Source organism: Hippoglossus stenolepis, chromosome 16 (genome assembly GCF_022539355.2).
Source record: "Hippoglossus stenolepis isolate QCI-W04-F060 chromosome 16, HSTE1.2, whole genome shotgun sequence".
NCBI classification, from domain to species: Eukaryota; Metazoa; Chordata; class Actinopteri; order Pleuronectiformes; family Pleuronectidae; genus Hippoglossus; species Hippoglossus stenolepis.
Genome location: NC_061498.1, coordinates 5,290,996 through 5,318,729, shown reverse-complemented (window position 1 = coordinate 5,318,729; position 27,734 = coordinate 5,290,996). Strand labels below are relative to the sequence as shown.

At 42.0% G+C, this 27,734-nt stretch overlaps 1 protein-coding gene across 1 annotated transcript; it reads right to left on the bottom strand.

Moving 5' to 3' along the window:
• Positions 1 to 1,298: 1,298 nt before the first annotated feature.
• On the bottom strand, positions 1,299 to 27,734 carry grapa (GRB2 related adaptor protein a). Its single transcript, XM_035181300.2, has 5 exons — positions 27,346 to 27,734; positions 22,097 to 22,194; positions 20,734 to 20,853; positions 11,112 to 11,280; positions 1,299 to 2,532 (listed from the first exon to the last, which is right to left on the bottom strand). Exons 1-5 carry the CDS (start codon positions 27,421 to 27,423, stop codon positions 2,347 to 2,349), a joined length of 651 nt encoding a protein of 216 aa, XP_035037191.1. The 5' UTR covers positions 27,424 to 27,734; the 3' UTR covers positions 1,299 to 2,346.

Sequence of the window (27,734 nt, the reverse complement as noted above, 5' to 3'; positions counted from 1 at the left end):
TGTGTGTCAGTGACATTTAAGTCGTCTCACTTCTAATGTATGACACAAATATGCCATCGTAACTGGGCCAGTTTGTCAGGCACACACTTCAAAGTGACTCTGCAGTTTTAAAAAGAACAGAAAAACAGCAGTGCTATTTCTGGTGACACCTTCCAACACCTTTCCTCTTCTCCCCTGGACGATGACGCTGGTTTATTGACTGGCGATGCAAAAAGCCAGAGGTGACTCTGTCAGGAGGAATGAAAAAAATGTGGTTTGTTTGAGGAAAAGAAAAAAAACACACAAGAGGAGACAAAGGAGCGAGAGAAAAATGTAAACAGAATATAAACCTGCTTCATTTCAAACATGACGTCCTGGTGAGAGAAGCAGCGCCGCATTCCTCGCATAGCAGCAGTCTGGTGTCAAGACAAGGCGCTAACGTCCATAATGAAATACATTGAAGGGGTGTCATCAGTTGAAGTGCTGTTCAGTCTCACACACACATGAACACACTCAGACCCATTATATTATGGATTAATTGACAATGAGATCTCAACTGGCATGTGCACACTTGTCATGACACTAATGACCTTATTAGCACAGTATTAAATGTAAACCAGTGGCCGACAAAATTTGTTTATACAGTGGCATGTAATGATTATCTTCATCACTTCAGCTGCTATTAGTGTTATTGTTATTTCAATTAATCATTTAGTCACAAGCTATTTATATAAACAAGGCTGCAGGGACTGGAAAGACTGGAACCATTCTAATTTGACATCTTTCACGATGAATCGATAATTAAAATAGTTGTAGTAAGGCCGGGTGATAAAACAATATAAATAAGTATCGCTATATGATTTTCATGACTAGCAATAAAACAAAAGTCCAATATATATGTCGCTATAATGTTTATGCTTTGTGAGATGTGACACATAATTGATTAACCTCAGATTTGTGAAATTCTCTGTCCATAAAGAGCGTTTAAAACCCCAACTCTTGCTCAGGAGCAAAAAACAGGCTTTAAACTCAAAACAGTGACATTTATCATGATTCATTTAATTCTTTAATTGTTTCACTTCATTATTCTATCGGAGCTGATGAAATAAAAGAAAAGGAAGGAGGCAATTCAGAGATCTGGAACCAGGCCGTCGATAAAACGTTAATACTAATCGTCGAGTACATGAAATTTATGTACTGATCTGATACCACGTCTTTAAACTATATTGCGTTCGCAAAGTGTTAAATTAATAATTCAGTCGACAAATCAATTTAACATGGATTTAAATGTTACCGAACAATAATGTCCACGGGTCACGTTCAAAGAGATAAATGCATCACTTTATTGAAATGATTTGTCATTACAGGTTAAGGAAGACCGGTCCTCGTTCTCACTGTTCACCACGTAAAATGTGCTTCTCTTCATCAACTCGCTGCAACAGGAACAAAAGCTTTGTACAATGTTTAATTCTCACTTGTAATATATGTTTTCTAAGATTTCACGTGAATAAGAATAAATACATAGAAACAAATGGTCCATAAGTTGAGATGAGCGTTTTTACATTTTCGTCTATGTGTGTATATGTATAAAACAAAGCAGTGTTTTGGGGAGTGAACATCTCTCACACACACACTCACACACATATTCTTATTGTCACCCAACAAACATACACTTAAATAAAGTACTCAGGCCCACATTTTAAACCCAGAATCTCTCCTCACACACACACATCAGTCCGGGGGAAGAAGAGGAATCTGCCGTCAGTTTCCACCGAGTCTTCACTAACTCTCACATTTATTCAGAACACAATAACTCTCCATGTGTCTCCGCCCAGCTCCCCGGATCTCCTTGTGGGAATGGCTGCAAGGTGCCGGAGCAAATCCTGACTCATCTGCAGCAGAGGAAGCCTTGACCCTCCTCCGCTCGCTCCTGTGGGCCCCACACACTCCCTTCATTCCTTTTCATCAGGTTAGTGTGTGTGTGCGTGTTCCTTTATTTAGTCTGCACCAGTGCTGATAAGCTGTAATAAATGATTATGTCTAGGTGTGTGTGTGTGTTAGTCTGTGAATTCTCCACAGTGTATAGGTCCAAATCTGGAATTTCTTATGATTACAGAGAAGTGGGGTCGTGGGATCGGGTGAAAGCAATTGATGCGGCTGTGGCAACCGATTGGACGAGGCTTGTGACATCACAGGAAATTGGAGGAGTCAGTAACATAAGAGCAGTTCAGCGTCAGCTCGTCGGTCGTCCGCTCCAGACATTAATTGGCTGAGTGCAGAGCAGGGGAGCAGTGTGAGGGGCGAGGGTCAGGATGGCTCAATCGAGGAGCCTGCGGTATTGGCTCTGCGTTTGATTGACGCGTCAGTTCATTGGCACTGGTAAATAGGCTGGACGTACTCCGGTGGGAAGTAGCCCACGTGCCCATGGCAACGGCCCCTCCAGCGCAGCGAATCGGAGCAGTCGATGAGTTCGATGACGTCGCCGCGCAGGAAGCGTAGCTGGGAAGGGTGCTGGGGGGCGAAGTCGAAGAGGGCGTGCGCGTGATGGGGACGCTGTGGAAGGGAAGAAGACAAACAGAGAAAGTTAATATAAAAGTCGTCTCTGAGCCAAACTCTTTAAGACTCTCATGAAATCAAACCCCCATTTTTGATCCTGTTTCTTTTTTTCCAGCTGAGCCACTCATTCCTTCTCTATCTACTAGTTTTCAATGTTAGTGGTTTGTGGCGGAGACACTGTCACCCGGTCTTTGTATCTGTAGAGAAGAGTGAAAATATCTTTTCCATCGACAAAAGCCTTCAATGCCGTCCTGTGCTCTTCTTTCACAGAAGAAAAACTCTCCGTTTCCGATATAACGTTTGATTTACCAACAAAGAAGCCGCCATTGTCCCTAATGAACTGCCACAAACGCATAATTAAAGTGAAGCCCCGCTTAATTCAAAACGCCTCCTTTGTTATACAAGACCAACATGACACAACATGCAAAAAGTCTGATGACTCCAACACAGAAACCTGTTTGCAAATCAGCCACAAAATTGAATAACTATATAATAACTATAAAACTTTATAGTATATTATTAATACATTATGTTTTGTAGTAATTAGCTGGAACTTAACATGATTTGTCCGCACTGCATCTTCCTCTACTGCAGGTCATCATTCTGCCATCACACCTTAAACTACTCGATCGGTGCCTGTTAGTTAGAAGTTAAATAGTTAATTTTTTAATCAATTAATGAAAAAAAAGATGTTAAGAATCTGAGAGAGGGGGAGAGAAAAATATTTTTATTTGTGTGGAGGAGGTGGAAATAAAAAGACTGACGCATGAGCTGACTCCCTGGTGTATGACAGAGTTCATAGAGAGCATAAAGTTGTGTCCACTTTATAAAGAATGTATTCTATGATTCATTAAAGCAAATTCTATATTTTATTTATCATTTTCATTCAATATTTATTCAGAAAAAAATACTTTTCCTTCATAAAAAATTGTCTTTGTTGCCTCAGGGACATTTAAAACACAAATATGTTTAACCCTGTACAAATATTGACAAGGTGAATTTGACTAAGAGAGGTGAAAACTGTGACTGACAGACTTACAGGGAGGCAAATACCAAAAAAGCCATATTTAAGCTTTATCTCCACTCCTGACATGATGTTAAGAAAAAGGTCTTTTGGATCTGTGCTGCACTTTGGGCTTTAAGCTTGAAATCAGGGTACGAAGCAAAACAAAAAAAAACATTTATATCTTGATGAAATATGTAAATCAGGCTCCACAGCTCTTCTCCTCATCAGCTTTGTTTATTATTGGCTTTGAATAAAGTACATACACACACACACGGCTTCTAAAAACAGATCTGTGTTAAACTGTGACCCACAGATAATGTGCTTTTCTTCGAGATCATATAAAGTCGTTTATTTTTCTCCTGCACCGATAACTGACCTCCTCTCATCTCTGTCGACTCTTTCAAATAAACCCTGACACCTCTGTCGTTCGAGCACGGCTCAGCGTATTGTCCTCAAACTTGGCAGCTGTGTGACATCACCCGTGACTATGAGGATCGGGTGAGATCACAGAGACGTGACAACTGCTCATCCCAACAAAAAACCTCACAGTGGACAATATACTTCCGTGGTTCCTCAGCAACAAATCCCCCGAGTTTGAAAAACAACCCCGATGAGCGGTTGATGAGAAACACAGAAAGACATAAAGACAGACTGTAGGATGTGTGTGATCTGTGTTGCAATCCTGGCTTAATTCTTTTGAGTATTGTAGACCAAGGCCCAGTTTAATGGCATCCAGTCAGAGGCAGGCACAGGCACAAACATGTGTATGCCCAAAGCAGACGACAGGATTAGAAACAAGACAGACAAACATAATCTAACAATCTAAAGAAATCCTCACAGCCTTATCCTGTTTTGTGTTACTGATCTCGTCTAGACTTCCCGGTTGTGTGTGAGTGTTTGGGTGTGAGCGAGTGTGTGTGTGTGCGCAATCCTGTGACTTTTGCGTATATATGAATGACCACACAGGAAGAACCCATTCACTTTTCACTGCCAACTTGTAAACAGCAGTTTGGAGGGAGCAGTGTAGGGTCTCTCCATATCTGCCGTGCTCGGCTGCTCTGTGATCAGCTCCGACCCAGAGCCGGAGCTCCGTAACATCAGCGGGCTACAGCTCTGTAATAGATTTGTCTCCACACACACGCACACACACACACACACACACACACACACACACACACACTGGGCTTTTAAAGCCTCTGTTTCCATTTCCTCCTCAGAAAAGAGGGCAACGTTTTGCAGCTTTCTTATTTGAAGAAAAAGCTTAGAGACACGAGGACATTGGGGATATCGCTGGTTGGAGAAGTGACAAAAAAAAAAAAAAGACTGAGAATTATTTCCGATCCTGCCGTGGTGAGATAAGAAGTGATCTCGGGCCATGTAATGAGCTGATGTGGAATTAGCTTGGAGAGACGAAACCGCACAATGGCAGAGACAACACGAGAAAGAAACTGCAACATCTAAGAGGCCATTGCCACAAACATCTGAGAAGCTTTTGCAACATGGATTACATACATAGATTAAACCAGATTTATTAAACTGACTCTTATCGTCAAAAACAAAAATAAAAAACAGCGATCATGTGATGGTGTCAGAAACAGTGAGAAAGATAAGTGCAGCCAAGGAATAATCAACCCGATGAATAATTTCCAGTTAACACAAGTTCTTTCTAACCCTGTTTTCATACAGTCGATTAATAATCTAAAGCTCTAAAGGGAGCGGTGTAAGAACTCGCTTTTTCTTGTACTTCTGTGCTTTTAGTGTCACCGACTAAAACCTGCACCGGTATGTTGGTAACCGCAGAAGTGGGTACAATATTAGTATTTAATATTTAATATGTTTACTATATATATATGTTTGGCAGAGAGCAAACACAGCGAGGGTGCAGAGGCCGGGAGGAGAGCTGCTGAAGGAATGTTGACAGGGATAGAAAAGGTTTCCAATTAGATTATCTGTCTGACATAATAATCCAGGTAAATGAAGCCTTAAACGTACAATATGTAACTCCGGTCCCTATATCAAAACAATAAAAAAAGACTTGATGTTGTGAAGCAGCGTGGCATCATGGGAGTTGCTTTCTTTACCGCTCTACTTGACCATGTTCACGAATTAGGTCACGTATCAAAGTTTAATTCACGTTTACGTCGCAGACAACAATGAAAACATATGATCCATTACGAGGAGCCAGCGGCCGACTGGCTAACTGGCTAGTTGTTTATTTGTCCTTGGTCACATGTCGTTTGCAACGTAAGTTTCAGCAGAGATGAGCAAAGTAAAGCGGATATGACGGAAATATCCTGTTACCTTGAATAAAATAGTGTATTTCTTTGAGTTTTAATATTTTGTATAATGTAAGTAGACAAGTCAATAAAACGTAGTTGTTTTTAGACTTTCTATTGAAGAATTGTAACATATTATTTCTTTAATTGGACTGAACGGTGTGGAGCCATAATGCAGCGAGCGATCCGAGCAGTGTTGATGCTGACGGCCACGATAAAACCCCGACAGATATAAAGACCAGGTGATGATGACTTTCTATAAAATGACAAATAAATCGCAGCTTTGTTTTAATCTGCAGAGACAAAGACCCCCGGCTTGGATTAAAGATGAACATGATACGCTTAAACATCTAAGAAGATACCGAAGAAAAGGTAGGATGGAGTTTATGATCTTTGTTCTGCTGCAAGATAAAAAAAAAAAAACAGGCTGCCTGGAAAGCTGAAGAAAATAACTCAAGAAAAGTTTCTTTTAATTTTAATTTGACATGATTTAATGCCGAGGTCCAAAATAATAATAATAATAATAAATCTGAAGCAGCAAATCTATTGTACATCACATAATGCAGTACATTGGCAGACAGTGGATCTGCATTTACAGAACGCTTGTTGCTGGATCACTGCCTATTTCCATTCTAAAAATAGATCGTGGAAAATATGGCCGACCCCTTTGAGACTCTAATTAAAACAGTTACAGACGGTAAAGTAAACAAGAACTCACGAACATAAAGGTATGACTCATCTGCCGTGATCCGATGTGGACCGACAGATTTTTTTGTTTCTGAGGCTCACAACACAGCGTAGGTAAACACTGCAACTTCAGCACGACACGTTGGGCTGTGGGGCACGTTGTCAGATTATCTGCAGGTCGTGACGACGCAACACCGTGACCTGCAGTTCAAGAACAGTCACAACCAATGAGTACGTGTTGGAATGACACGTGGGGTACTGTATATGACCGCAAAAAGCAACGGTGGTACGCTAACTAAGTAATAATTTGGAACAAAGCACATCTAGAGGCCAATTTTGAGAATCATCTTTCATCTTTTTCAGTTTCACGCTATCGTCCATAACAATTTTACCGTCCACGCAGACAGTCGGACCTCATAGCTTCAGCTGCAGTTGTGCTCCCGTCCACAAGGGTCATGCAATACAGTTCTGTGTCTCACGCTGAACTTCTCCTTCACTCTCAAGTCTGTGTACACAAATGCAACAAGGAAAGTGAAAAAAATCCTGGATCTGCCTATTTATTCACGTCTGCTATCAACCTGAATGGGTTCTTCCAAGGGCCATGTTCAAAACATTTCATGGAAATCGGCTCAGTTGTTTTTGCATAATCCGTTTTAATGAAAAACAAATGCAGATGAAAACCTGCTTGGCAGTAGGAGGTAAATATACTGTAGATGTGTATTGTAGCTACTGAGGTCTGAAAGATGTTAAATGAACTGTATTCATGCATCTTTTTCTTTATTCTGAGTTGTTGAATCCGAGTTTAGTGTTTCCAGCCCAATGAAGGAAGCACAATACATTTTTAGGAGTCATGTATGTAAACACAGCACCTACAGCACCCAAGGCGTATTACATCTAAACATAACAGTAAACAACAAGGTGACCTCTGACCTCATCCTTCACACCTGAGGCAGGATGTTATAGAATAAACCATCGTCATTAACCTTGAATCCTCATGTTAACGATGTGACTTTACTTCTGACCAGTGGCAAATATCAGGATATGATATCGAGTCATTTGCTCTTATCGTCAAATTAACCCTGGGAATTTAAACTAAAGGTTTGAAAATAAAGTTCCACATTGCACCTGATACTGCAATGCATACTTTTTATCTATCTAGCTAGAAACGTATCCAGCTCATTGCAGCGTGTGCACATTCAGTGTCCTGTCGAGTGTCGTTAATAGAGCAGTAACTGCCTGAAGAATGAAGCTGAGATGATTACTCATTTAATCAGTCAACAGAAAAAATTCATCTGCAGCTTCTTTGATAATTAGCTCGTTGTTTGAGTCACTTTTCAAGTACAACTGCCAGAACATCAAGTCCCAGCTTCTCACACGTGAGGCCTGTTCGTCTGTTTGGTTTTTTTTGTATCTTTGTAAAATATTTTAGGTTTTCATAGTTAGAAGATTTACAGTTTGCAGATAAAACTATGAATCGATTAATTGAGCAGTTTCAGTCAACAAATATATTTATCCAGACTCATATGAGGTCACCGTGACCTTTGGCCTCTGGAATCTAATTAAATAAATAAGCATGAACATCTACTTAATGTCTTCAATCTATTTTATAATAGCAATAATAAGTATAACCATAAAACACCCACTGTCCTTATTTCATGCAGGTGTTGTCCAAGGAAACAGAAACATTACCTGACTTGGGTTTGTCTGTGGATCCACTAACAACAGAGGTTCATTTTGACAATGACAGAATGATGGTTGGGAATATGCAGGTTAAGCAGGTATAGGGGTAAATTATCTTTCTTCTAACTGTCATCACAACACCCTGAAGCCAAATGCACGGCTTCGGTTGCACCTGCTCCGGCTGCAATTTGTTTAGAGGACTAAGATGCACCGTTCTCTAGAAACTTTTTGAGAGAAAATGTGGTAAAGTTTTAAAGTTCTGAAGCCGGATGTTACGAAACGACGGCGACATTTGTGAGATGCTGCTCTGCGAAACGACAGAACTATTTTTAGGATCAAAACCTGTCATCCTCATCCGAGAGGCTGCGTCTGCACCAGGTGAAATACAGCAGCGGCAGCAGACCGCCGGCAACGACTCAACCTCCTCTGAGACAGAAGATCAAGTTTGAGAAATTAGTTGATAAAAAAGGAGGGAGAAAAGAAAGCGCTCGCTCCATCTGAAGGTCCAGATATATATATTGAAGTAAAGCTCACACATCACAGAGATCAATACACGTGGATCATCTTCAAAAGAGCAGAAGCTTCAGACAGTCTTACCGACTCGACACTTTTCATATCAGATGATTAAGGGCTGCGTATGGTCATGAACTTATATGACTTTAGTGATATAGCGCTTGATATTTTATTCTTTTTAGAAATTCAGGAAAAAAAACTGAATTACCTGTTTTCATTGGTGTGTGTGTGTCTGTGTCGCTAGGATTACCAAAAAACTACACAACCAATTTTACTGAAACTTGGTTGAAGGGTGGGGAATGATCAAAAGAGGAACCGTTTAAATGTTGGCTTTGATTAAAGGGGGGATCTAGAATTGTTTTTCACTTACTTTAACTTTGCGAGAAGTCCACCTTGGACCAACAGCCCTTTTAATTCAACATTTAATCCAATTTGCTGTTCAAACTACATCTTTGAAAATTGACCGGACTAGATTCCTACAATCTTTCCCATAAGGAGTTTAAATCATGGTTTAATCTGAATTAACACGTAGGCCCTGCCCACAAAGGTCATGGGAGATTTTGACAATCCCCATTAAACATGTTTAGTCGTCACCACAAATAATGAGCTGTGTCACCGCTGAGTCATTTGGCCTGATCGTATCTGGATCCTTGTCACATCCACTTAATCCCAGACTTGGAGGGACTTTCCAAATGAGATGAAGATAAAGATAAAGTGTGGTGACTTCATTACTGGGCAAACTGTCAGGAAGACTAGTCAAACACAGATAGTCAGTATGGTGGAAATTTAGGTTTTATTGGCCGGTTGTTATAGCTCTTGTGCGAGAATGATTATGAATGAACGTCTGTTGCGGTTAAGGTTAGTTTGTTCAGTCAATTTTAATTTACCCTCCCTGCTGTACAGTACATCAAATAGAATTATACGCCGTATCTTCCCTTAGGACTGTCGGTCTGCTCCCAGGTGCCAGGATGCTGAGGTAAGTGCGATGTGATAAGTATTAGCACGCGGCCGCTGCTGCAGTGATAAGAACACGCTGTCACGTCAGGATCACTGTGGATCAAACCCCTCCCCGGCAGCGACCGGGCTCGCCTGCGGGCGTCCTGCCTGTGCCACTCCCCAGGAATAGTTATGGTGCAATGTGATCTTGTCAGCGTAATGAGTTCACAATAATGACAACAGTCGCTTCTCCCATGTGACAGCATCATGGGAACTACCTGTCCTGTGCACTTTCTCTCACCGAACCTGAGAGAAAACATTGTGTGAAGTTTGGGATACGCCCTGAATGACAAGTTCTCCCTCCACAGCGTTGGATGATTGTCTACTTAGAACTGCAATGATTTATTAAAGGAACTATATCTCATTCAAATGGGAGTAAAATCCTGACAGCTTGACCTATTGGAGGGAAACTGGACTAATACAAAACTTAAGTACTGCTCGGTCCAGACTTATATGAAGGGACTAAAATCCTGACTGAGGTAAATAATTGCCTTTAAAATCAGTTTTCCCGAGCGCTGCAGTGCTCCCTCCCTTTGGCTCCCTGCCCAAGATGACTGATTTGGTTTCCGCTGCTAACCGGCGGCACCCCTGTGATCTTTCATTACGAGCTGCACCTCTATATCAAGCCCTGCTGCCACGGTCACAAATCTCACCACCATATAGACTGTTCCCATAGCTGTCAGCTGTTATAAAGAAAAAAGAAAAATCTCTATATATATATCTATATCTATAAGTATGATTTGGAGTCACTGCAAAATGAAATATGAACTCCCGGGACCATTTTATGTTTGTCCTGACAGTCGGGGTTTTAACATTAGATGGAAAAAAAGATTTAATTCGTCAAAATGTAGTTTCACCGGCAGCATATAGAAGAGGGGGATGAAGGAGATGAAGGATGACAGGAGATTTAAAATGACACTGCAAAGATAAAATAGTGGTAAATAATTTATAAAGACACATGTGAGTTCAAAGTCAGACAAAAGGATGTTCAGAGAAGTTTGGTCAAGAGAATCACTAGAAACGAATCGTGTGATATAAGAATAATCATTTCTTTGTTCATGAAAACATGTTTATTTTGTTCTTATCAATCAATATCTTATTTATTCTCAACGTTAATTAAGTACAATCATTTTATAATGAAAAAAAGTCACACATCTCTTTGCAATAATTGTAAATCTCCCACACACAATATGAATCAGTCACAGGGAAGTTACAGGAAGGACTTGAATTTGAAAATAGTTGTGTAACTTTTTACTTTTAAAGGGAATATCGTTATTACTGCTTTATTACTGAATTTTATTTGTGTGTTTATGCGAATTTGACATTTTTAAAAGTTGTCTAATTTGCTTCGGTCGCTATATTTGAAAATAGAAATGTTTGCTAAACTGAATTAAAAAAAAGAAACAAACAAAGCTCACCCTGGCGAATTGCTCGGGGTCTCTCAGAAAGACGTTCCTCTCCTTAGCGATGCTGTTGCTATGGTAGAACTCCACCAGCTCGTTGAGCGAGGAGAAGAGCTCGTCCCACACGTAGTACTGACCACTGCGATCCTGCAGCACCTTGAAGTGCTGAACGTGGTCGCCATAGCTGCAAAACAAATGAGCAGAGAGAAAGAGAGAATTTCACAACAGCCTTTCATCCCAAAAAAAAGGGGCCTTCACAACGCTTTGTGCTCCCTCGTATATCTCCAGTGGGTTCAAGGAGTGTCAGTCAATTATTACGGGTGCTACAGTGTTTGGCTTCTCTGCGTCAGAGACTTGTTTGAGGAGCTCAGTGTAGTTGGACTAAAAACTAAAAATGGATGTGACATGTGTCCGAGCCTTAAAGTGTGTATGAAGATGGATGAGTGGACGAATGAGGCCGAAATGTCCCAGATGCCAACGCTGCCACCTGCAGCCGAAGATGTAATTTGAGGAGCCAGAGCCCTGTGACGGGACGTGTCCTTGACCGACCAATCGTGAGTCTGTCCCAGATGTCAATCGTGACATTTCAAGCCCATTTTTTTATAGCATCAAATAACTAATAAAACCAAACTTACTGGAGAAACGAACATTTGAACATTCGTCCTCTTTATTTTCCTGGTCCGAAAAAAAACCGGGGTGTTGCCTGTATTTCCTCTTTTAATAAATTTTCATTTGCGTTCATGTTCGGCCAGACAAAGGTGAGACGACACAAAAAACACAGACATTATATTTGTAAAGAAAAAGCCAAACTGAAAATCCAAATCAATATAATTAGTAGAGATTGGAGGCGGTTACCAGTCATGCTGTTTATTTTAGTGCGTGTGAGTCATATGTTGGAAGGGAAATGTTGACAGTCACATTTACAAAGGCTTCTATGTGGGTTGTAGATTCTGCACAAATGTATGTAAAGAAAATCCCAGAACATATTGTTGCACCAGTAATTTCGATGAAAGAAAATCATTTTGTGTCGCTAAAGAATAATAAAATTGAGCTAATGCCACAAACCCGAAATAGCCATTGTGTTGAAGTGTGCGTGCCTCGTTGTTGTGAGTAAAGTTTGCCTTGTGTTTGTTGGCAATCACACCTGCTCCTCCATCCGGCTCTGTGTTGGTTGCTAAGTAACTTGTAAGCTTATCTTTAGAAATCTGGACATCTCACCAGGATCATGTTATATAACCGCATCATCATATGCAGCGGAAGTCAATGCAACTCCCCCATGTTTCTAAACACATCACAGAGTAGGTGTGTGTGTGTCGGCCTGTGTTAATGACGCTTTAAACCTTTGTTTGGAAAAACGGCGTCAATATCCTTTCATAGTAATATTCAATGTAAAAGGTTCCTCCTATAAATGTCGTGTCTTTTCTTTGGATCCATCACAATTTGGCATTTGAGCCTCACCAGGCTCCTCCTGGATCTGGTCCGACTGGCTGGCACCGTCCCAAGCTTTAGGGAAAGTGAATGATCATCGGCTTGTCTCCTCACCCAGGATTCCTCTCTCTTATTCAGCCGCCGAGCTCCGTGAACAAGCAGGACCGACTCCCTGATGACTGGATGGCATTCAGCTGCACCTCCACCCTGCCCTTCTGTCTCTGCCTCCTCTGTCTCACCCTGCGTGCCCTCGTTTCCCCTCTTCTCACCCTCAGCCCGTCTCTGAAAAATTATGAAACTGCAGCGTTCTTTTCAGTTCCAAAGATTTTCTTTGACTTGTTTTTGGGATTGACACTGTACCAGCCTTTGTAGTCTTTGAACATTAAGTCGTTATGTGTGAGCAGCAGTGCTATCTGTCAGTCTTTCTTTCCTCTGCTGTGCCTCTGGGTCCAGATTTCTCTCTCTGTGTTGCTCACTCTTCGTTATTATGGGACTTCTATCTAACTATTCCCTCCCTATCGCAATTCCTCTTGTTATCTGCTCCGCTGTGTCTCTGTTGCTTTCTCTCGATTCATCCTCCGCTGACTCACACATGCAACTGAATGTGTCTGAGAATCTCCATTACCCCTGGCTGTGGGGTTGCCCCTCTGCTGCCTCCTACTGGTGGGGCTGTGTCACTGCCACAAGCTGTGCACCTGTACAGCTGTTTTGTCTGTGAGGATTTATGAAGACAGAAGCCGTGTCAGGTGAAGAAAAGAGTTTAGAGATGAAAGACAGGGTGCGGAGCAGACAGGGCAAGGACTTTTCCTTCAGGGCATTCACAAATATTCTAAAACAGCCTCATCATCAAATACTTATAGGGATGGGAAACAAAACGTTATTGTTCACCACATCTCGTTTAGGGTTCCTGCAGCTGGGAGCATGCCATGTCTCGCAATTTTGTTTGTTTCCGAGTCCGTTTTGAAATACAAAAGATGTCCGCTTAAAATTTAATGCCCTAGCAGAAAGACTTGGAAACAGAAAAATGCAATCATCCAGCGTCACGGCAGAGATTTCATCCAGTGGTTGTCTCTACACCCACATACGGATATGTCAAATAAAACAAAGTAGGTTTCTCACAGATAAGAAGGCAGTGGTAAAATAAATCCAGTGGAAATATACAGGAACAAGAACGGCACTTGGGGAGTAGACGTTCGCCACTGAGGTTGGACACATTTCGCTTATTATATATATATGAAGCACAAATATGACATTAGCATATATAAATAAATACAGTTTGCGATGAAAAGGGCAATTTCTCTGCATTTATTTCTTATTCTTTTACTCATTAAATTATTAATTTATAAATGTACTCACTCATTTATTTCTACATTTCCACATTTATTAATGATCACAACCAAGCTTGTATATGACTGAGTTACCCTGACTGCCTATTTACCATACGGACACATAAATGAATGAATGTAGGAATACAGAAATGAATGAATACATGTAGAAAGAAATGTAGAAATATGTTTTTATTGCAAACCGCAAAAAAACGTATTTGCAAAAATGTATTATTGTATATTTATGTCTGTATTTTTGTTTCATATACTCTACACATGCCTGTTTTCTTTTTTTTAACAAGATCTCGACATTATTTCTTGAGAATTTAATGAAAATGTTGCAAAATGTAAAAAAGAAAAAGGTTAATGGGTTCTTCTTGGCCCATAGTCCTCTCCTCAGCTAAGCCTCAAGAAAATTGGTCCTGTATTTCATAATCCTGCTGACAGACACACAAACAGTAATGACAACAAATTTATAGTATTATTTTTTTAGCACTGGCTACATGTGGTAAAAAGCATGAAGCCAGTCTTTAAATACATAAAACAAATATATAATGATACCAGTAAAGTTTCCGAGCCAACGATAATCTCTCATGTTAGATTTCGCAGCTCTGCGTGTTGTGTCAGTTCAGCGACGCCTCTGCACGTTGAGGAAATCAAACCACAGGTCAGTGATCTCATTGTGGTGAGCGCAGACTGTTAGTTTGTAAAAAAAAAGTGAAGAAATAGAGAAATAAAAAGGAGAACGAGAGAAAGTGGATAAAATGTTGTAGCTGACAAAGGTTTTATTACCCAGAGACATTAGAGAACTAGTGTGCTATAACAAGACAGACAGCATCTGTCTCAGCTTCATCACACACACACACACACACAAACACACTCTCTCTCTCCAAGTGCCCTCTCATCTCCCTGATCCAGTGTAATTAAGGCCCACAGCGATAGAGAGATTATGTGATTTCTCCACGTAGAACGAATCGACAGAGAGATTAAGACAGAACAAGGCTGAGAAAGATTGAAAGAAGGGGGGAAAATGAAATAGATGCGGAGATAGAACACACAGCGAGAGATACTGTAGATGAGGACAGAAGTTTTTGCTGTGTGCCAGCACAATTCAAAAGGCACGGAGGTCATCCGTCCATCGTCGTCACTCCACTTCCTCCATCAATCTAGTCTCACTTCCCCCGTTCTGACTGTCTCTCACTCTGCCGACCCCCAACCCGTCTAATCTGCGGTCCAGTTTGCAGATGTCTGCAGCACCTAAAGCTGTCGATTTAACTGTGTGTTTCTCTCTGTGTGTGTGTCTGTGTGTGTGTGTGTGTGTGTGTGTGTGTAACTGGTGGTCGTGTCAAGAAGTTGACAAGTGGCAGCTGACGTGTGTCTGATGCATGTGTGCGATAGCGGCTTGTATCTCACGTGTGGCAGCTCTGTCGGTGGGAAAGTGGTCGTGAGTGTGTAGGTGCTGCTTGTGTGCGATTTTGTGTGTTTTGTGTGTCATCCTGTGGTTTGCATGTCAGCCAAGCCAGTGAGTGGGTGAGTGGTTCAGCTCCTTTTGCAGCATTATAAAAGCCCCCCCACTACCCCCACCACCGTCACCTGCTTCGATAGATGGGTAGTTGGGTCAGGAAGTGGGTGGGGGTGTGTGTGTGTGTGTGTGTGTGTGTGTGTGTGTGTGTGTGTGTGTGTGTGTGTGTGTGTGAGAGAGAGAGACGGAGCTGGGATGAAACGAATGAGATGAAGAATGGAAAAAAGTATATTTGGTGGCTGCAAAGTGTGTTGACTGCTAAATAAGGAGCCTTTCAGATAAAAAAAATGATATGAGCCCGAGAAAGTAAGAAACAGTGTCTTCTCCAGTCGGTTTTCATCAGAAAGAAAACATACATTTGCAAATTAATTAGAGTTAGTTTTCGCTTATGAAAAGATATCCCTGTATAGATTTACATCATCTCCAGCTCCTCATTAGATGTTTAATTAGACTCAAAACCCACGCACATAAAAACTCATGATACTTTCGAGACTCATTAAATGTGAAACCTTATATGACGAATTCAAACATCCTGGGTATCAGCCTGGAAATTAGGACAGACTTATACAATCTGGTTTAGAGATCCTGTATTTCAGGGGGATACATATCTCGTATCTGCATCTAGCTCAATTTAACCTCAACCAAGGAATCCCTATAATAGAGATTCACGAGATTATATATATGAATTGTTAAGGCAGAGATGCATTGAGGGTAGAAATCATCTGATTCAAGTAGAGAAATCTCAACAAGCTAGAATCGAAAGCCATAGTTTTTTCTTGAGTAGTTTTATACGAACCCTTACGAGCTTTACTCAGGCCTAACCAGGAAAAAACTGCAAACTACCAATTTTGGCTATAGCTAGTTCCCTGTCTTCTGTGCTAACCCTAGACAGCTACTATAAGACATATGACGTATGACCTTAGACTAGAAAGCAAATAATTCCCCAAATTTCCAACTAATCCTTGAAGTTTCCTATAAATTCAATCTTGGTAACAGCGGGACTGGACAAATCCTTCTTCTTCTTTTGTCTCCCAGACGCCTGACTGGTCCTATTTCAGCTCTTCTCTTTTCCTGTGTATTCTATCTGCTGTCGCTCTTTCTTTCTCTTTCTCTTAAACGTTGCCCTCTACTCCGTCTTTCTCAAGTCTCTCTCAGCTGTGCTCTGGCCACTGAACTGTAAATTGTGCAATTTAACTGTGGTGTGAGCTAAAAAAAAGAGCAATTCACCATTTTCTTTCGATGGGTCCTCCACATTTAGACAAAGTTGTCTTCAACGGTGGAATTGAGATTTATACAATTGATGTGTTTGAGTGTATGTGAAGCTGGTTAGCATAGCTTAGCAGAAAGACTGGAAACGGGGGAAACATTTAGCCTGGCTCTATCTGATTTTATATAATGTGTGTGCTTAAGATCTCGTTGAACAAATCCAAGTTAACTTTCTAGAAGTGTTTCAGACATCGGAGTCGTATCCGTATTGGTCGTCTCTTTCCAAATATGCACACAGGAGAATTTAACCTAGAAAAAAAGCTAATTGCACTTATATATTTATTCCAAAATGGGCCCCGCATAACTCACTGACTGTGCATTATAATGCATCCATGAGCATTAACTTGTCAAAGTAAATTAACTGCTGTCTGAGGGGATATCAGGAGTCACTCGGTGTGAAATTGCCCCCGAGTGACGACATTCATGGGACAGCGAACTTGCGGAGAAGATTATGAAGCTATAAAATAAGCATAAGCCAAAGGGTCAGTTCCCTTTAATGGTTCCCCTTTAGAGTAATGAACCTGGTAAGAGACGAGGAGGCTGAACGACCAGCCGAGTTCGTATGAGCCATCAGCTACTGGAAGAACGAGTTGGTCTGAAAATCTCTACTTAGATTGGACTTAATACCCAAAAAAACCACATGGTTTAGATTTTAAAGAATATCTGCTTTAGTCTCAGGGTAGAGCACCTGGATTGAACTCCCTCAAAAACAAGACCTTGAGACACAGACACACAAAAAGGTTGCTGACAGACATTTGGCTCAGTCGAAACCGTCAGAGTGAAAGAAAAACGTCTTTTGTTCTGCAGGATGTTCACCTGATAAAAAGACAAAGGCCAGTGGAAACAAAAACCACCTGGGTGTTGATGAGCTGTTTTGTTTTCGTTTCGAAGAACATTGTGTCGAGCAGGACGTAGCTGTGGTCGAACAACCTTGGTCTGTGTCACACAAGAGGATATCCAGTGCTCAAATAGGAAGTGATGTCATGCTCTCACAGACAAAGAGACAAGAAAACACATTTGGTTCTTAGTATCGTTTCAAGGAGAAAGTGGCAGTAAACAAAACGACACTAAAAGATTCCCAAAACTCAAATAATCTCGGGAGACCTTCACATCTCGTGTCCTGTGATGACTCACGGAGCCTGAACACAGTTCTAACATTCAGCTGCGGGTTTAATGTGCAGGTGAGGGACTGATATTGAGCAAGAGAACCAGGAAGTGAGATTTTCCATTCGAGAAAAAGTGAGAGTTACATTTCTTCGACTACACTTCCAAAAATGGAACCCGCTACACAACATCCTGCCCTTTTGTTTAGAACTACGTTGACGTATCTGAGCTCTTCAAACACACTTTTTTTCGGAATAGATCGATATTATACTATTGTGAGAAACTTGGAAAAGACTAAATCCGTCCTTTGGGTGCATCTGCTGCTGAGTCAAAAAGAGCTGGTAAAGCCGAGCTCAGCAAAATGTATTCCTCTGTCTCTCTCTCTCTCTATAAAGGTTGGCGTCACTTCGCTCCACTTTCCAAAAATACACTGCTAATAAATAACCCATTGGGACAGTTTCACTAGGCACAGTCTGAAGCTAGTCCCCCGTCACATATTCCTTCATACACACCTCTCAAAAAGTATTCTGCTGTCTTCTGTCGTCTGCATTTTAAACAAGGCGCCCCCCCCCTGCTCTGTCTCTGATGCCCTGTCAGCACTAATGCGGATTCTCTGCAAAACTAACTTTTTCCCTCCGCGTCTCGGGCCTCTCATCCACACTTTAAACCACTAACACAGATTTTTTACAAACACCGTCTAAAGTGCAGATTTTAAAAGGAACATTTTACGTGTAAAAAGGAGCGTTTTGGGAAACTATGACATCACAGCTTTTCTATATACCAGTTTCATATATACTTGCCCGGCATGCTTGTTTGAGCATTTGTGTTATTTTAGTGTTTTAATGACTCAATAAATGCAGGAATTATTATTTTCTCACAAGTTACAAGTTTTTAAGTTATAGGAATTAGAGATTTAAGTTTACTTTATTCTTTCCTTAAGGTTTGATCAAACTCTCCAACTTCTTCGGCTGACAAAACAATGCAAAACCTGACACGTTGACTTTAGAGCGACTATTCAAACTTTATAACCCAAATCAACTTATCAAAGTGATAACAGATGAAAATGAAACTGAGCCTTAGTTTAAATATATATAATGAAATTGTCACATTATAAATTAATCAATTTTTTAAAAAGCCAATTATACCAGGAAATTGCAGCCAGGGATTTCATTTTAATTTCAGTGAAAATAACATTAAGTTGTTTTGCATGATTTCTAACTTAGTTTTTTACAATTAGAAACAAACTCCCTCTCATGGCTCCATTCATGACTGTGAAAGTGGATCTGATCGGGCTGAGCTGAATCTTCACAGCTACTCCTGCCAGGACATCTCCTCCGACAGGAGAGCTGTCAGTACACAAGGACCACACACATGCACACACACACACACACACACACACACACACACACACACACACACACACACACACACACACACAGGCACACAAACACCTGACCCAATTTTCAAGCGACTGCACCATCCAGCAACAACAGCCGGAGAGACACACCAACAAAGTGCCAAAAAAACAAGTAGCAGCAAAATCCTGTCTGTCCCCTCTTGGCAAACCTGTTTTACACACAGCACCTCCCTCCTCTTCCCTCACTCATCTGTAATTTCCCCCTTTAATTCCCTCACAACCTAGTTTTCCTTCTCCTTTCCTGTCCTGTTTTCCGAAGGCATGAGACAAATCCACTGGGAAAGAGTGTCAAGCCCAGACGTTGAAATAACCTCAGAACAACCCAAAAACCTGACTCCATGACTTGAGCCATCTTACAGCCCCCAACTGGAAGTGAGGAGCCAACCCTCAGTTCCAGACCTTTCTCTTAATAAAGCCAAATTTCAGACACAACCACCCTGGCTCCACTCTTCTAACATCCACACAGCCCCCAGGAGCACAATGCCAAGCCTCAGCTGCATCCCTGACCTTCACCCCCCCTACAAGACAACGGATCGGCCGGTTCAGCAGCTCCAGATGCCACAGTGTGCCACACAGGATTAGCTCACATCGGGCCAGAGGGGCTGCAGATCCTCCCTTTTACCCTCTTCCCGACACCATGTCCTCCAAACCCCCTTCCTGTGACTGCTCAGAACGTACAAGGTGCGATTAAAAAAAGTTCTTTGACTGTTCCTGTCGCGCACGAACGGAGCGAGGCCTGATAATGCTCCTGCTGTGAAGGTGCAAACTGCAGCTCAACATGTGTGCATTCGGAAATTTCTCCATGGACCTCAACCTTGTGCAGAGAGGAAACTTCAGATTCTGCTTCACACTCATGTTGAGGATCATCACGGCCGTCGACGACTGTCACCCAGAGACCGAACAGCAGCCTGACAGTGGACGAGCCACAGCCTCTGAGACCCGTGTGACCGAGGCCATACTCTTGGTTTTCTTTGGACTGTGAATTTGCCGTGCAGGGTCAGACCTTCTCATTTTGCACTCTGCTCAAGTGTCCACGGGAGGCCATCCGGTGCAAACAAACCTTAACTGTGGCGTGATTTCAATTGGCCTCTCTGTCATGACAACACGCCCACTCACAGCGTGGGCTTTGGCTCCACCAACACAGGCCCTCCAATTGGCCTACTTGTCAAATTTGGCTCCCCCGCAACTTCCTCCTCTTTCCCCCCCAAAAATGAAATGCAATCTGAGGAGTTGCCGTTTTGACACAGTGGAGGAGATCCAGTGCGTGGCGCAGATGGCGCTTGACACACTTACAGAACGGGACTTCCAGGGAGCGTTCCAATCAAGGCAGGAGCGCTGGGAGCAGTGTTTCGCTGCACATGTTGATTTGGTGGCCAAATGTAAATCAGATTTGCAGAATCAGTCCCCGGAACTTTTTGATAGCACTTCTGTGTGTGGAGGGGATGCGCATATATGTCCACAGATGCAGAAATTGAAACAGGGTGGTTGCAGTCGTGAGAAGATACGTGAAGAATGGTAATAATATGTCATTAAAAACAAATACATGGATCAAAGATTTGTTGAATGTTCTCCTACCTCACGGACATGGAGAACTCTCCGGGGGCACTTTCACTCTCTCTGACCAGAAAAGCTCCACACCCCATTTGTCTGAGTCGACTCTCGGCCACACCGCGAGATATACGGCCGGCGAACCAGCTGGAGGAACGACAGGAAACACAGAACAGAAGTCAGACTGAAAGAAAAGACGTCAGCGATGCTACGGCTTTGTTGTTTGTGTCTCGCACCCACAAACTTGTTTCTGGCGTTTGTTTGAAAGCCTAAAAAAACTCCGGCTGTTTGTGTTGTTCGGCACTGCACAGATCAATGCTGACAAATGAAGGAGCTGTTGAGTGTGGTGGAAATTAGAACGTCTGTGAAGTTATTTTTAAACGCGCGGCTAAATATGCACTCAACACAAATCCCAGAATGCTGGATTTCATTTGTCAGTGGTGAAGCGTAAGTAATAGTGTCATTTTTTCATTTTATTATTTTTGCTTATTAGTCTTGCTTAGTCGAGCAGTTTGCCGGGATGCGAGACTTGCATAAATGATGTTCTGCTTTCATGATCCTGCGTGCCAACCACGGCAGTTCGATGACTCATATGAGCAGAGAACATATCCAGTGTGGTGGACAAGTTAAAGGATGATCTCGATTGATGTCACAGGGTCAGTGTTCTCTGGGTTTTATTACATTGGTTCTGTGCAGGAGGAGGGGAAACACTCTCATAAACACAATTCCCAGCAGACAACACATCTCCCCTGTGGTGTGCACACACTCCAACTGGACCGTACACCAGTGTTCATTAATGAGCTCGAGCCGCTGCAATGGCTGTGCTGTCAGTTTAGTGTTTGTCACAGCGAGAAGAAGTAGAAGCCCCAGCTGGTGCATGACCATCTGATGGAGATTCAGGGTGTACCAGCAGCTTCACTGTAAACATTTTCATACGCGGCTGCATTGTGTGTGATTATGTAAAGCAGCGAGTGTGTCCCTTTGGGTAGGCTGCCTTATGCCGGAGTGCAGATGTCCAAAGCAGAAAACGCCTGCAGCCGTACACACTCACTGATGAGCTGCTTAGACGGACCAGTGCTGGACGTGTGAAATGTATTCATCTGCTTTGCAAATGAATATGTGTGCGTGCGTGTGTGTGCGCGTGCGTGAAGCCTCGGGACAAGTTTGAGCTATCGGCTTCACAGAGAAAGGACAGTTTGGGAAAGTGGGGCCATTTAGGCGTAAGACTGAGGGTTCAGATGAGAGTTAAGTTTCCGTTCAGCTCTCAAAGTGACAGTTACACGTAAAGTTATGGGTTTAGCTTGTAGTTGTGAAGGTTGAGGATAAGGTCAGGGACTAGGAAATGCATTACATCAACGTCCTATCAAAGTGTGTGTGTGTGTATACTTACGCGTGCGGCCGCAGGTTGATGTAGTTCTTTGGCACGAAGCCTTTTCTGTTGTGGTGCTCAGCTGTGTACCAGTTAGGATCATCCTCCATGTTGGTGATCTGGGGATGAGCACAAACACAAACACAAACACAAACACATCAAGCTATCAATTCACACAAATCCCACATGTAATATTTTTTACATTAGTTCAGTATAAGTACACACACAACATTTGGCTTCACATAACAAAGCAGAATGGGTTCGACGAGTGAATGACAGCTGCTCCTCCCTTCTCTGCTTGTTGTTCTCTATACCTCAGCATCAGTTTGGATTAAACTGAGATCGACTTCTAGTTCGTATTCTTTAGAGCTTTAGAAACAAAAAAGATGAGACACTTGCACCTGATATGTCCCAGTTTCATATTTACCTGTTTTATACTTTCTCATCCATCTCTCTTGTCACTGTGTGTTTGTGTTTTTTTTGTAATCATGTGGGTTTTTTCTGTGATTCTAATCCAGCTGTGACATTCTTTGTCATTTTGATATTTTAAACTGTTGTTTTGTTCGCTCTGCTCGGCTGCTTGCAGTGACACGTCTCATAAACCCTCCGTCTTATCAACCCTGCAGAGCTCGAGTCACTTCATCTTCACCATCCTTTTTTTTGTTTTATTTATTTATCACATTGCCTCTGTGTTTTATCGGTGAAATTAAAACAGTCAACGTGTGACTGTCATATCGTAAACAACTCTGGAAGTTTAGAAAGGCTTCTTCTGTTGCATAAAGCTGCCTCAAGTTCCTGCTCTTGGTCCAAAAGTCCGAAACTTTCCCAAAAAGTCTTTCCACACTTCAGATGATCCAAACCATGGTTCAGTTTGATCCGGACCAAGAACCAATTCTTTTGTTCAGACTAAATTTGGTCTGTCGGTCTGGATCGTGTTCTGAGGCCCCTCTTACTTTGATTTACACACCCCTGACTCCAGTTGACTTCTGTTCATTTCATTTTCCTCAGAGTTCATGTACGTTTTCCAGTCTACACTATGAATATTTTAACAATGTGCTTGGTATATGGACAAATGTGATACAATCCTTTGTGTGTTGGAACTTAGATGAAGACTTTGCCAAGTTTCTACGACTGTGAAGGAGTTCAGCTCCTTTTTTGTTGCCACCGTCTGTCAAAAAGTTTCCCTGTCTCCTCTCTGCCTTTTGGAACTTTATTTCATGCACCAGCTAGTTTCATGGTTACTCTGCTGTACGACGTCGCATGCAGGCTACAGAGTGATTTACTGTTCTCACCATCGATCACAGAGCTGAGTGATTGGCCATTATTTGCACATCATTCTCTTGTCAAGCCCATTCAACCACAGCCTCGGTTAATTCATCACTGTGACCCTGTGACCCACAGACTTTGCCCACCTCTCACCACACTCCCTCTCCAGTTCCTTGTTGGATTCTGCTTCTGAATTCCACTTTGCCAGGGGGCACTTTACAATCTACAGCTCTCCACTTCTTCCTCTCTTTCGTCTTTACCTCGTCCTGACTGCTCCACCCTTTATTAGTTAAACAATAAGCAGCACTTAACCGAGTCCCAACATCTTTGGGTAACGCCCTGCATCATGGGAAAAACTCCAGATCCCTGGTTATGTTCTTATCACACATAGTCTGTCTTGGTACAGAGCACTGCGAGTCCAAGTTTAGCCAAATCTATAAATAATTTCTTCCTTTCATATCTTCTGAAGCGCTCTGTTCTTTATACCTACATCTGCTTTCTCTCAGAAAATTGCAGCTTTTGCTTCTTCATACCCTTCTGCAAGTCCACTCGCATTCTGCCTGTTAAAGTTTATAGATCGTTACCTGTATTTCAGTCATTATTTGGCCTTGCTGTAGCTCTGCTGCCAATAAACAATAAACAGTACAACTACACAATGTTGTATTAACATTTCCACTATTTACTTCTTTAGATTCAGTACATTCTAAATGCTGATCTAATATTAGCGGCGTCCTTTGGACCCATCTGTGAAACTCATGTCTTTAAAAAACGTATATTTAGGATGTTTATCCACCACCGCCCCCGATGATTCAGCTGTGACTGACTCAGCTCCTCCAGGGCCTTAAAAATGGATTTAACAATTACAAAATAAAAATTAAAAATCACATTTAAAATCCAAAATGAATGAAGGAATATTCAGCATAAAATATTCAGCATGAATCAAGTGGTGTTCAATGATGTAGTCACCCATTGGTTGGTGAGCTGCCCCTTTTGAAGCCTCGAGTTGTGACACGTTGTCCAGCACCAGCTTGGTGTTTTGAAACCAGAAGTAACCATATTTGGAGGAGAGGGGGGGTGGAGCCTGACTGAGAGCTCAGGGACGCTGCACGCCCACCTACACCTGCGACGAGCACCTATTGGATGGCACTAGCTGTCAATCACACGGTATCCACGTCCCAATGCATGGCGAGCTTTAAAATAAACATCTTGCTGTATCAAAGACTTGAAACCAGCAATTTAAACTTTTTGAAAGTGAAGTAGGGTCATTTTCTCACAGTCTTCTTGTGGGGTCACCCTCTGCTGGTCATTTGAAAGAGTACAGGTCTCAGGCATGTCAGCAATGGCCTCACTTTCCCAACCCGGAGTCTATGTCAATTTCCATATACAGTCTATGGCATGAACATTTTCACTGCAAATATCTGAATAAGATTCTAGTTGAGGCCCAGACATGGCCTGAGTGATGCCCTTCAACCTGAGTGTCCCACTGCACACACAGCGCCAGCCTGAGCTTTTGTTGTACTGGGACATGAACGAATAAAAACTTCAGTGACTCATATTTTTATATTCCTCTAATTTGCTATTGCCTGGGATTTGACTCGCTAACAGAGAAGTCACACCATCCAAATCCAATTAAAATTCCAGATTGTCACATTGATGTGTTTTAGGTTTGGAGAACAAAAAGAAAACGCTCCACTTTTGTGTCCCCTTCCCTCGTGTCAATCTTGGCAACGCTGCTTGGCTTTAAAACCGAGTGTCAGTTGAATTTAACTATGAAGCTATTTTTATCATTTATTTTATGAGCCCACTCTCCACTCCGCCCGATTGATCACATGGTTTCTGGCACAGCAGGATATGAACAAAATAATGTCCCCCAGAAAAATGACACAGTAAAAAAGAAAATCTATTTTCTTTCATTCAGGTGGAAAAAAAGAAGCTTTGGGACCAAAATAAAGCTTTTTTTATGTAGAAAGTGTGATTTTGAAACAAGAAAAAGATGTTAAGTGATAATTAAATGTAGTATTTGTTTTAGTGTTGAACATTTTGCATGATTTTGTGATGATACTACAAGGCTCAGTTCATCTGTGCTGCAGCCAGTGAATGAACAAATGTGCAGAGCTGTTTAAGTACAGTTTGACCCAAGTGTGAACCGGAGCTGTTTGACTAAGACAAGACAGCAGTTTATCCCAGTGGGAGGAAAGAAAGCAGATAAAGTGAACAGCGTTTTTTAAGTGTTCGTCCCATTTTTTGTCACAATAAATGCGTCTCTGTGACTTTGGTATAATACTATTTCACCGTGCACTGATCAAAGCCCCCAAAAATAAGTACATCAGGATTTACAAGTAGGTTATTTGGGGAAAAAAAGCTTCTCCAGTCACAAGTGCAGATTTGAAAAAAGAGTTTTATCTGCACATAAATACTCCATGGAAATAGAGAATCACATTTATTTGCTGCGAAAACACTGACGCGGCAACAAAACTAAATGCCATCTCATATTGTCTCTAATATTGGAACCGAGTCTGTCTGGGGTGAATAATAACCTCGCCTCCTGCATACGATTAAAGTTAAATTCCACCCTCAGGCATCACTATCCCATTAGACGACATCAAATTCATGTCATGGGTTATTTTTGTGCCATTTGATGTGATGGGTTTTTCCATTTTCCTACCTCATCAAGCGATTCCTACAATTTTCCCACAGTTCTAAGCCCTTGGCGGAGATCAGTGACAAACCAGTAGCACGTAGAAGTGGCCACAGCAATATCATGATAAGGGCGAGAGAATGAGGAGGACAAATTGGTTTCGCTTTCCTCTGCCATGAGTGTGGAACAGCTGGTGCCAGCACGTATTGTAAGTCCAGAAAGAAGCTCATGCTCTTTAATTCCGAGCTTTAACTGCTGATGTCTTAGAGGGACGATTTTCTACGACAATAACTTCCAGCTGTGCAGAAAATGTCTCTGGCCTGCTAACCGTCAGAAAAACACCACAGCTGGATGTCAGTGCAAAAATAGACCACGTACCGTAAAAAGGAATAGGTTTGTTTGTGTTTCTTTCTATCACTGCAGAGATGAAGATATTGATGGAACTCTTGTGTCTGTTCAGTTAATATGACACTACTGCCTGGAGACAGTTTCCTTAACTTGGCACAAAGACTCAAAACAGGCGGAACAGCAAGCCTGAAGCACACAAGATGACAACTTGCCACTTTATAAGAGGTTATACATATCTCGCTATAGATCGGCCAGTTTCCTGGCAACCAGCAGAAAGTCCAGGAACTTACTGCTGCTGGTCAAGATCTAGATGTATGGTGTGTTAACCCCTGAGAAGTAGCACGTTGACATCGCTGTTAATTAGGGAGCATTACAGATGTTGGCGGACAGATGTTGTTAGATCTGTTTCACACTGTTTCTAGTCTTATGTGCCAAACTAGCTGCTGGCTCCAGCTCCACGTTCACAGCACATACGTCATCCATCAGTCTCCTCATCTCTCACTCGTCTAAGTTTACAATCAGATGCAGAACAAGCAGTTTTTTAAAGGTATAAACATGGTCTCAGCTACCAGCCCCCCCAAAAAACATCTTATCACAAATGGGAAAATGTTCACAATCATCGTAACAGTCCGAAGAAGTTGAAGCCGTCTACATGCTGCTCTTTTTACGCTCCGCTCTTTCTTTTAGCCAGCAACAGCATCACCTGGATACAGGATGTCAAGAGCTGTAGGCGCTAAAGTTATAATTGTTGCAATTATCACAGCGGAGGCAGAGAGAGCCGGGTGATTGGTCCAAGTATGAGTAATGTATGTAGATAGATAGATAGATAGATAGATAGATAGATAGATAGATAGATAGATAGATAGATAGATAGATAGATAGATAGATAGATAGATAGATAGATAGATAGATAGATAGATAGATAGATGTAGAGATGTAGAGATGTAGGATGTAGAGATATAGAGATAGATAGATAGATAGATAGATAGATAGATAGATAGATAGATATTTCTCTTACCTTGAGCATGTCGCCTTTGTTGAAACTGAGTTCATCGCCCTCAGTGGCACGGAACGTATACAGTGCCACTGCTTCCATGCCGAAACCCTCCAAAACACACACACACTCTCAATCACACACTTTGGGGACCCCCACAATTGCCCCTGACACGGGGGAAGGGGGGGTGGTAGGCAGGGTAACAAAAATTATATCAAAAAGATAAAGGAAGAGGGTACGATGAAATGGAAGAGAGGGAGAGAGCGAGAGAGGGAGAAAGGTCTCGTCCGTCCGCCGAGCTTGAGAGCGCGTAAAGGGAGACGGAGCAGAGGAGGAGATAGAGAGTGAGCTCGGTGAGGGGAGAGAGAGACGACTGGCTGCTGCTCAGCAACACACTGCCATGAGTAACGTTT